This window comes from Coenobita brevimanus, chromosome 57, assembly GCF_032717465.1.
Source record: "Coenobita brevimanus isolate Jiangsu-jjx chromosome 57, ASM3271746v2, whole genome shotgun sequence".
In the NCBI taxonomy this organism is placed as follows: Eukaryota; Metazoa; Arthropoda; class Malacostraca; order Decapoda; family Coenobitidae; genus Coenobita; species Coenobita brevimanus.
This window is the reverse complement of record NC_137010.1, coordinates 20,339,300-20,351,432: the sequence shown is the minus strand read 5'-3', so window position 1 is coordinate 20,351,432 and position 12,133 is coordinate 20,339,300. Positions and strand designations below refer to the sequence as shown.

At 42.4% G+C, this 12,133-nt stretch overlaps 1 protein-coding gene across 1 annotated transcript in view; it reads right to left on the bottom strand.

Moving 5' to 3' along the window:
• LOC145402114 (uncharacterized) overlaps positions 1 to 12,133 on the bottom strand; it is a 189,379-nt gene that overhangs the window by 44,364 nt on the left and 132,882 nt on the right. The window contains exon 13 of the mRNA XM_080274232.1: positions 3,429 to 3,644. Within this exon, the coding sequence (XP_080130358.1) occupies positions 3,429 to 3,644 (216 nt within the window). The remainder of the gene's footprint in view (positions 1 to 3,428; positions 3,645 to 12,133) is intronic.

The following is a 12,133-nucleotide window of genomic DNA, read 5'->3' as shown; positions in this document are numbered from 1 at the left end:
ACAATACTGCAATCAATACAGTACTATACCTGAATCTGAAATATATATATATATAAATTAGTGAACTTATACAAGGGTAATGACACAGTAGGCCTACAAGTCAGATAACACTTCCTGGATGGCCGAAATGATACGGAATATTACCTACCAGCTCAGTACACCATTTGTATTGGTGAACTCATCACTACTTATATTATTACAAATACGTTTGGAGTGAGGACTGTATACAGTACTTTTTCCAAACAAAGTAAAATAGTTGGAAAATTGCATAAAATAAAGGGATCTGAAATGGTAAGGTCTTTCTGATGAAAGTTATAACTTACATTTAGCTCTCACCCTTTTGTTCATTTTTTTGTTTACATGTGAAAGGAGAGTACTGATGGAAACAGTAATGTATTCCATGAACCCCTTAATAACCTCCGACATTGAACAACCCTTTACAGTACCGATGTAGAGTTAGTGAGCTATGGAAAAACTGTGAACAATTATGGGAATGGAACGAAGGTCACTGGTATGTTTACACGACTCTAAGCTACGATTCCAAGCAGTCAGGGGGTCAGTTAATCTCAGATGTTTTCGCCCATTTGGTAAATGCACCGTAGCTTTATCAATTCTCCAGTCAATCATAGCGAATCATAGCATGGGTTTAGGAAGCTAAATAACACATTTCTAGGTGCGCCAGACGATTATCTTCACATTTGATAAGAAAATGGAAGAAATTAAATCCCTCTCTGAGTACGTAAAGTTCTTCCATTCTTCTGAAATCAATTTATTTTTCTTAAAGATGGGAAGATAATCGTCTGGCTCACCTAGCAATGTGTTATTTAGCTTCCTAAACCCATGCTATGATTCGCTATGAGTCACGGAAAGATTGATAAAGTTACGGTGTATTTACCAAATGGGCAAAAACATCTGAGATTAACCGACCGCCTAACTGCTTGGAATCGTAGCGTAGTCATGTAAACATACCACTGACCTTCGTTCCCTCCCCATAATTGTTCAGTTTTCTTTATAGCTCACACTAACTTAACATCACTGACATTGGTACTGTAAAAGGTTGTTCAGTGCCGAAGGTTATTAACCCTTTAACCGCGGGTGTCATTCCAGAATGACGTTGCAAAAACTGGACCAAACCGCGGGTGTCATTCTCGAATGTTTGTGAATATTTTGAATACCCCGCGTTTTTTCCGTACGCCAATTGTTTCAAGGGAGAGTAGCTATTAAGTTCTTTCACTCCAGCCGACCCCCACCTCCCTCTTCCCCCCCCTGGGGCCCCACCTCCCACCCCCTGGGCCCCCCACCCCACCCCTGACCAAGCGCGCATCAGTATCTGTCCAGCTGTGTGAGTGACAACACATGTTGATGTGGCAGTGAAGTGCAGGCAATTACAGTGCCTTTTACCTGTCTCAGTGAACACAGAGTGGGTGTTTATCGTATGTGCAGTGTTCATATATGTTTATAGTATTATTATCAGAATGTGATTGGCATTTGGTAATGGTGTGTGAGCGAAAAATAGTGATTACAACACCGCTGATGTGGCAGTGAAGTGCAGGCAATTACAGTGCCTTTTACCTGCCTCAGTGAACACAGAGTGGGTGTTTATCGTATGTGCAGTGTTCATATATGTTTATAGTATTATTATCAGAATGAGGTTGGCATTTGGTAATGGTGTGTGAGCGAAAAATAGTGATTACAACACCGCTGATGTGGCAGTGAAGTGCAGGTAATTACAGTGCCTTTTACCTGCCTCAGTGAACACAGAGTGGGTGTTTATCGTATGTGCAGTGTTCATATATGTTTATAGTATTATTATCAGAATGAGGTTGGCATTTGGTAATGGTGTATGAGCGAAGGTAATGATGTGTGAGCGAAAAATAGTGATTTTACACCCCTCACTTCTAACGGCACTGCCCGTTCTGTGAAAGTCAACAAAGTCATGAAACCTACATCAATGGAAAGCTGAAGGTTAGTACTTTCTAATGGTACCTTATTTTTTTCTCTAGCTTTATTCTGTGCAGAGTTATTAAGGTTTAAAGGTTTGTTTACATTTGGCTGAAACCCCCGCGGGAGAGGACAGTCAGACCAAAACAATACCCGCGGTTAAAGGGTTAAGGGGTTAATAGGATATATTACTGTTTGCATCAATGCTCTCTCTTTCATGTTAAGCACAAAAACAAACAAAAGAATGAGCACTAAATGTACGTTTAACTTTCATCAGAGACCTTAGCAATTCATATTCCTCCAGTTTATTTTTAAGTATTTTTCTGACTTTAGGTTAGGTTAGGTTTGGTTAAATTATTAGGTACAGTTTAACTCGGTTAGGTTAGGTTCAGTTAAACAGGACAGTCCCTTCCACCATTATGCTGAGGAATAAAAATACTAGAGCGGTCACAAAGGTACAGCTAAAAACAACGGGAAAACTGATTTAACAAGCAACATTTATTTATGGGTAATGCATTACAGTGTCAGTGGTTCATGGGCTACTCAATTACCGGTAAGTGTCATTTTCAGGAAGGCATCAAGAAAAAGAATTTCAAGAATTAGCGTGAGGGCTTGGAACGTAACCCTCGCTAATTTGGTGGGGGTGGTTACTGTAGTGTATGATACTGTGGAATATTGTAATCAATACAGTACTATATCTGAATCTGAATAAAAATATAGAAATTAGTGAACATACAGAAGTGTAATGAAACATTAGGCCTACAAGCCACAGATAACACTTCCTAGGCTGCCGAGATGATTCCGGACATCTGCCGAACAATCAATGATTTTCGTAAATGGGACTATTTCTCAAAACTGCCGAAATGTCGGATCTACCAAACAATCAGTTGCCGAATAATAGGACTTTTACTGTATCTACTGCCAGATACCTCAATCCCACAAGAGGTAGTCACAAACAAATTGCCTCCATGTCACCCTGTCCTCTGCCATTTCACTGCCCTCCCCCCAGCTCACACTCCCCCCCCTTCTCTCTCTCTCTCATAAACCTCCCCACTCCATCCCTCCATCTCATCCTCAACTTCCCCCTCCCTCTCCCTCCCCTCCACCTCACTCACATACACTCTTGTCATTAGTCTATCAATCTCCATCCTCTCCACATGGCCAAACCACCACAGTGTATTTCTCCAAATGCTTTCTATCACATAAAAAAAAATAAATAAATAAATTGCTTTTAAATTTTTTTCCTGTTTTAAGGAATCCACAAGCAGTACCAGGGTTCTGCAGTGAGGAATGCAAGATAAAAGCTGTCTGTGCTGCTGATAAAAAAAAAAAGTGTTGAGAAGATCAGCCTATATAACTCAGAAAGAGAGAGAGAGACTGGTACCAACATGTTTGTTTCTTCTTAAACACTCTTCCATCAGACATTCAGGATTCTTAAATATATCTTCTATTAATGTAAACTAAATATGAATTGAATATAAACTTACTAAGGCCCCTGTTGGGCATGTTGGGTGCCATGCTGACAGGCGGTGGGATGGCTCCAATCAGTGGTTGACCTAATATGGAGGACACTGGAGGGTGGACACCCAGAGGAGGAAGTCCTAGGGGTGGGGGCACTCCCAGAGGGGGCAGGTTGGGAGGCACAAACCCCTGGGGGAGAGGTGGTATCCCTCCTGGCCCAGGACCTGGTCCCACTTGTGGTGCTGTTAAGGAAAAGAAATGATTGGTTACCACCACCATCTTAGTCCCCCATTCCCTTTAATTTATATGGAATGGGCAGGATCTAACAAAAATAGGCAAAACATCCAATCACTCTTAGTTCCAGCCTTTAAAAATTACAATGGTTTCTCATTATCTCCGGCTTCACTATTGTTGGCTATGGTTATTTGAGGATTAATAAATAAATTCAAAATACATTAATTTAGGGTGTATTTTGGAATCTGGCAATAGATAGATAGATAGTATTTTGGAATTATTTAACTTGTTAACTGAACCTAGGGAAATGCTGAAGTGCCATACAAGGGGGGGTGGATCAACTAATTTGGTCATACTGGCTCATAAAGAAGTGATGAAATACTATATTGGTGTTTCAATTTTTAGGTTGACATGTGCAACAGTTTAAAGTTACAGAGTCCCGAGGTTATGAATTTTTCACATAAAAAAGTCAAAATACAGGTACAAGTATTTTCATTTCCTAGTTCTATATGTATAGTATGAAAGTGGGCACACTGCAAAATGAGTAGACATATTTCCAGGTAAATCTACTATACTTATGCAGCAATGAGTATCATAAAAATAAACACACGAGAAATTCAAATTTATCTGGTCTACATTAAGGTATCCCCCAACCTGAGCCACATCCTATACTGAGGTATACAATCTCAGTTATCCAAGAAGCTTGGGGACTTTGCCTTCCCATTTACTGAATTTTCCTGGATATACAACAAACTTTTATACACATGCTATATCACTGCAACATATACAGTACTCACCACTTATATCCAGGGACACACATATTCCATTTGAAACATTACCTCCTCTTATAACACACCCAACAGACGTAACACACGTGCTTGCAGTGTCCTGCAGCAGTGCACAATGCACATAAACATTATTTGTTATTTTATTCATAATAACATGGAAAAATAAATTTTAAAAATAAGTCTAGAGCATTTACTGGTGAACTAATGATCTGGAGGGAAAGATTGTAGAGTAGAATTATCACAACTCCCAAACTTACACATCAGCTGTGTATATGGCCATGACACACCCATTTCTTCCTCACCTGACTGCCTTTTGCAGATAATAAATACATAGGAATTACAAGCACAGCAATTTTGTCTAACAACACCAACATTCATTTCAATCAATTACAGGTTATCTTCTCAGCCAGTGGAGAGGCATACTATGATGATGTATAAATTCATCTTAGAATGCATTTGCACTGCTAGAGATAAAAACTAGTTAGAAACAAAGGTTTGTGTCGTTGGGTAAAATTACCATGCTTGCGATTCCTACATATGTATTACCTACAAAACATCTAAGTAACGAGTGAGGGGTGGAGTGACAATGGTCAGGTGAGGAAGTAATGGGCGGGTCATGGTCATATACACAGCTAACGCGTGAGCATGGAAGTCGTGATAATTCCCCTGTGCAACGCTTCTTTCCAAATCATCAATTCATAAATAAATGCTTAATTAATTTCTTTAGTTAATTTTTCTATGTTTTTATGAATAAAATACAGTATAATCCAAATTGTCTGGTTACCATGCAACAGGAATTATCGGAGAAAAGGTAAATTCATGGACTGGCAAGTGTATAAATAATATAACAGTGTGTGCCACTTTGATTGGCCACCCCTGTACAGGTTAGTCACACGAGACTGGGTGAAGTCAGGGGACGTGAAGTGAAGGCTTTTCCGGTCAAGGTCATTTCCTAGTTAATCCCCTTTCCAACCCTCCTCCCCTATTTTCCCCTCCTCCAGTTTAGTTACCCTACATACTTCCACAAATCACCAGTCAGCCTTCCACTGTCAGTCAGTAAACTAGCGCTCTTGCTGTTGTGTTGTGTTGTCCTGATTCATGATTTGTACTTTGAAGCCTAAAGGGCAAACTAATCTTGACACACTGTGGCCACCTTGAAACATAAGCTGGAAAAGTGCAACAGTCTTGAAAATGGTGAACATTGTAAGGCACTGATAACAGATTTTAACGTAGGAAATTCCATAATTTATGATACGAAGTCCCAGAGACCCAAGCTATTTTTCTGTGTGTGTGTGTGTGTGTGTGTGTGTGTGTGTGTGTGTGTGTGTGTGAAAAGCAAGATGAATAATTCCTCTGAAAAAACGTATACCCTTCATTAGCCGAAAATGTGTAGTACAAGCATAGTTTCCTACCTAGCCAACCAACTTTAACTACCTTCAAGCTTCCAATATCTTACAGGACCTTGGCAAGTTCATTCTGTTAAATATTAATCATTTTATTCATAAAAACTCTCTATCTATCTATCTATCTATTGCCAGACACCATAATCTCGTATGGGGTGGCCATTTGACGTTGAGTTATTTCTTTTTCAGGGAGGGGCACTAACCCTCCACCAACCCACTTGTTGACATGTAGGGAGCATGTATGGCTTGGTTATATGGTTACCACCCAGCGCTGTAAATGGTTTCTTGGTTTACAGGAAACCATTTGGCTTGTCACTCAATGCAAAGTCACCTGTAAAGGAAAGAAAAGTTAAAAGAAGTGACAGGAAAGAAGGGAGAAATGGGAAGAGAGGAGGGCAGGCACAGAAAAAGAATGATAAAAGCTAAGGAAGAAGTAGGAAACACTACATCAAGTGAGTAGATGATGGTCACCACCACCTACCACCATTCACAAAAACATGGAAAAATAAACTATAGGAATAAATCTTGAGCATATATTGGAGAACTGATGATTTGGAAAGAAGTATTCAACAGTAGAGTATCACAAGTTCATGAATCCCTTGCTCAGTTGTGTGTATGTGTCCTCACTGACTGCCATCACTCCACCCCTCACTCGCCACTCAGCTGTTTTGCAAATAATACAATAAATACTGTAAAAAGGAACTGCAAGTACATTAATTTCATCACAAAAAACAAATGATTCATTTCTATTAGCTAGAGTTTATCTTTTCTGCCAATGCAAATGCAATGTAAAATTATGTCATCTTAGAAAGCATTTGCATTGTCATCAAATGTTATGTCATCTTAAAATGCATTTGCAAAGGCATCAAATACATCTTACGATGATTTAATCTTAAAAAACATTTGCTGGCATCAAATGTGTTACAAGACTGTCATCTTAGAATGCATCTGCATTGTCATCAAATGCGTTCCAAGATGACGTCACCTTAACCCTTTGAGATTCCGATGCCGATTTAGAGTGTCGTTTCAAATCCAGTCTCAGAGATTCCGATGACGATTTTAATCATTTTAAGATAGTTTCGTAAAATATTCACCATACAGTGCTCGTCAGAAGTATTCAGCGTTGTCCGCCGGGCGCGCAATACTTATGGCCCAAAAAGAATCACCCATTTTTGGGGGTAAGAATTGAGCCATAAGTTTGAGCTCCGAGCATGACGTCACGGTAGCCTGAGGCCTTCTGACGCGCTGGTTGGTTCCCGCCTCAGTCGCCCACGGGCTGCCTGAGAGAGAGGAACTCCGCCGAGTGTCCCTCTCAAATTGCGCCATTTTTTACCGAGTGTCCCGCAGTGTTTTGGCCTTCAAAACTTTGTTATGGCACCTACCCGTGAACTATCGAGTGAAATCATATCCCAGATCATTGCTCTAAAGGAGGCAGGCCACCACACAAAGGAAATTAGTGAATTGGTTGGTGTGGCACGATCGACAATGCGTCGTTGGTGTGCGCGGTTTTGGGAGGAAAATGGTGGCGAAGTTCCCACAAAGAAACCGAGGTCTGGTAGGCCTAGGAAAACTTCCCCAAGGTCTGTTAATGTTTTAAAACGTGCAGTGGAGTTTAATCCTTGTGTGAGTGCAAGGAAAATTAAGGAGAGCAACCTGGAAGTGTTTGGTGAGGTGTCAGTGAGAACAGTGTCTCGTAGGGTGCATGAGCTTGGTTACACAAGTCACAGGCCTGTGAAAAAGCCTCTTCTCTCTAGCAGCCAGAGAATTCGTAGGCTTGCCTTTGCTAATAAATATCTAAATTGAGGTGAGGAGCAATGGTTGTCAGTGTTGTGGTCTGATGAGGCAACATTTAGTGTTACCTGTAACAGAGGAGCATGCAAAGGTAGTGACCCACTTGACCCACGGTATGTAGAAAGCACAGTTAAACATCCTGATTCACTCATGGTATGGGGTTGTTTCTCAGGGAAGGGTTTGGGGAAGCTTGTTGTACTTCCCAAGAACCTCAGAGTGAATCAGGATGTTTACCTGGAGCTTCTGTGTGATCATTTACCAGACTCCTTCGAGCTAACAGGTGCACGAGAGTTTCAGCAGGACAGTGCACCTGCTCACAAGGCCAAATCGGTCACCAATTGACTTCGTGACTGCGAGGTATCATTCATGACAGACTGGCCAGGAAATAGCCCAGACCTCAACCCGATTGAAAACCTTTGGTACGTCGTAAAGAAGAGTCTCCAAGGGAAGGACGTGAGCTCTCTGCCTAAGCTGGAAGCCGCCATTCGTGACTCCTGGGACAAAATACCCCTCCAGCACCTCAGGAGCCTTGTCCTTTCATTTCCAAGATGTCTCAGGTCCGTGAAGAAACGTAAAGGCTACACTACGAAGCACTAAAGGTAAACAAAATGCATTATTTATATGTTTTTTCAATGTTGAAAGGTTTGTTTCTCAGGAGGGACGCAGGGCGCCCCATACTTCTGACGAGCACTGTACTCTGCATTTACGCATCATAACAAAGACTCTAAGGCACGATGTCGTGGGATGGTTGCTTTGTCCATGGCGGGCAGTGTGTGTTTGGTATGACTCATGGCTTTGTCTCAGGGCAGGGAACAAAGGCAGTTGCGCTGCAGCTATCGTGATGGTCAGACGTCACGTAATTGCCTCGCACTTTTCCAAGCTCTATCTTCGTTATTTCTAGATTTTTTTTTTTTTTCTGTGGTTGTGTAAAAGGCCTTGGTGAACATATTCACAATGCCCAAGTGTGTAAGAGCGCTGTTTTCTAAGGGCAAGGCCTCTCAGAAACAAGGGGGTGAACGACCTGAGCAAGCAGGTACCAGTGGGATGGCGCCTAACTGCTTCTATATATCCCAGCTTAGTGAATTACAAATGCATTCACTGACCCCTAGCAGGTATCAGAAGGTGCTAGACTGTTTTTCAAGTGATGTAGAAGAAAGTGATGATAGTGGTGATGAATATGTGATGCGGAAGAGTGATGAAGGAAGCAACAGTGAGAACGATGTTGCAATCCCTTGTGTGTCATGAGGCATGCATGGCTCCAGTCGAGGTATAGCGACACGTCTCCGATATGGGGGAGGATGAGCACCCTCTTCCCTTCCCTCAACCTCTGACCCAACCACTGCTACAACCTCTGACCCTTGTGAGGAAGATAAAGAGGGATGGACCATGGACCCAGAGCCCCCTCCACCAACTTATTTACCACTTCACCAGGCATGACAGTTCCAGTGCCGCAGACTCCTCTAGGGTTTATTCAACTTTTTATAACACATTCCTCTTCATCCTTCTTTCCTTCCATTCTCTTCTGTCTTTCTCTCCTTCATTCTTTCCTTGTCCTTCTGCCTACGGGTGACTTTACACGCCCTATTCTTTCTTTCTTTCCTCATTCTTTCCACTTCCTTCAGCCCGTGGGTGACTCTACACTGAGTGACAAGCCAAGTGGTTTCCTGTGCACCAAGAAACCATTTACTACGCTGGGTGGTAACCATATAACCAAATTTTGGTGCCTGGTGGTTTAGTGGGTAAATATTGCGCTCCAATCGGATTGAGCCGGTGAAGGTTTATATCCAAGGGGTTGTTGGAGTTTGATTGCTCATGTAATGCCACTCAGGGATGAGTGAGGCTGGTCACTATCATCTTAAATGTCGGGACCAACTGCCCAGCCCCAGGCTCCTACGCTCCTCATGGGGCAATGCAGGATTGGATGATGGATGAATTTATAACACATGAACTCCAGCAATATTTGATGGAGGAGATGAATGAGTATGCTAAGTATTGCAGGGACGTCCTTCATCAAGGGTCAATGTACAAGTGGGAGGAGGTGGCTCAATCGGTAGAGAGGTGGCCTGCAGTTCTCTAGGACCCAGGTTCAAATCTCAGCTGGGGCAGGGAACAGTTTACGGATTTGAATTTCATTAAATCAGGCTTTACTGATCTACCAGAAGAACCGCCGACATGTCATAAAAATACCCCCAGTAATACCAATACACCAGTCCTGTATGAGACAGCCCTAGCATGTATTCAATGTGGACAGTGGGTGTTAGCGCCGAAGTGGTGACATGTAGAAGTGTATGGTATGTAGGAGGACTGCTGGGCCTTGATAGCAGGCTGTGAAGCCTATGCCCAGGGTTGAACACATCAAAAAAAAAAAAAAAAAAAAAAAAAAAAAAACAAGGCTGGGGTGCAATGTTATTGATACTGTACCTTTATATTACCTGGGTATACGAATTTTGATGGGAGTGCTGAAATTCCCCCAAGAACGTATACAGTGCTCGTCACAAGTATCGAGCGCCTATGGCAAGGAGCGCAATACTTTTGGCGAAAAAAGAATCACCCATTTTTGGTACTAAAAATTGAGCCAGATGTTTGGGGCGCTAGCATGATGTCACGGCAGCCTGAGGCCTTACTGCACGCTGGTTGGCTCCCGCCTGAGTTGCCTATGGGCTGCCTGAGAGAGAGGAACTCCGCCGCGTCTCCCTCTCTTCTTGCGCCATTTTTTACCTAGTGTCCCGCAGTGTTTTGGCTTTCGCCACTTTGTTATGGCCCCTACCTGTGAACTTTCGAGTGAAATCATATCCCAGATCATTGCTCTAAAGGATGCAGGCCACCCCACAAAGGAAATTAGTGAAATGGTTGGTGTGGCTTGATCGACAGTGCGTAGGTGGTGCGCCCATTTTCGAGTGGAAAATAGTGGTGACGTTCCCACAAAGAAACCGCGGTCTGGTAGCCCCACGAAAACCTCCCCGAGGTATGTTAATGTTTTAAAATGTGCAGTGGAGTCTAATCCTCATGTGAGTGCAAGGAAAATTAAGGAGAGCAACCCGGAAGTGTTTGGTGAGGTTTCTGTGTCCACGGTGTCTCGAAGAGTCCATGAACTTGGTTACACAAGCCACAGACCTGTGAGAAAGCCTCTTCTTACACGTTACCAGCGACTTCGTAGGCTTGCCTTTGCTAACAAGTACCTTAACTGGGGTGAGGACCAATGGTTGTCAGTGTTGGGGTCTGATGAGGCAACGTTTAGTGTTACCTGTAATCGAGGAGCAAGGGTGTACCGGCGCAAAGGTAGTGACCCGCTTGACCCCCGTTACGTGGAGTGCACAGTTAAACACCCTGATTCACTAATGGTATGGGCTTGTTTCTCTGGTAAAGGTTTGGGGAAGCTTGTTGTGCTTCCCAAGAACTGCAGAGTGAATCAGGACATTCATCTGGAGCTTCTTTGTGATCATTTACCTGAGTCCTTCCAGCTCACAGGTGCACGAGTGTTTCAGCTGGACAGTGCACCTGCTCATAAAGCCAAATCGGTCACCAACTGGCTTCGTGACTGCGAGGTATCATTCATGAAAGACTGGCCAGGCAATAGCCCAGACCTCAACCTGATAGAAAACCTCTGGTACCTCATAAAGAAGAATCTCCAAGGGAAGGACGTGAGCTCTCTGCCTAAGCTGGAAGCAGCCATTCGTGACTCCTGGGACAAAATACCACTCCAGCAAAATTACTGTGCTTGCAATTCCTTTGCATTTACTGTGTTATCTGCAGAACAGCTGAGTGGCAAGTGAGTAGTGAAGTGACGGCAGTCAAGTGAGAATGGGTAGGCCAAGGCACATATAAACAACCGTAAGCAAGGGAGTCATAGAACTGTACTGTAGAACACTTCTTTCCAAATCATCTGTTCAACAATAAATGCTCAAGATTTATTACTTTATTTTTCCGTGTCTGATGAATAAAATACCGTGTAATGAATAATATTTAACAAAATAGACTTACAGTGTGCATTCTGCACAACCCCAAGACACTGCAACCAAGTGTGTTAAGTCAATGAGGGTGTGTTTTAGGTTATTTCAATTGAAAAAAGTTAGTCTGGCCTGAATATGAGTGGTATTGTATATTAATGCAATGATTTAGCCTATGTATCAGTACTGTATTTGCCAGTGTATAAGACTACTCTCAATATTTCCATACAAAATGTGGGTTCTGAGGTATACCAGTACTCTGTGCATAAGACGAACCCCAACTCTTTGGACACAGGGAGCTTGCTGCCCCAGTAACCCCAGTCCTTTATTACTCTTCCCACCGACCAGTGAAGTGATACTATTAAAAGGTTGCTATGCAACACAACCTTTGGTTAGGTTTCACTTTAAACCAGCTTCTTCTATGGGTTTTACAGGCTATCTAGGCTGCATGTGCCACCTCCAATATCACAATGGATTATACATTTCATATTCAAGTATAAACTCAAGGTGTATTAAAAACTTAAAATCATGTTACTGTGAGTTTTATACAATCGGTGAAAAGAAAGTT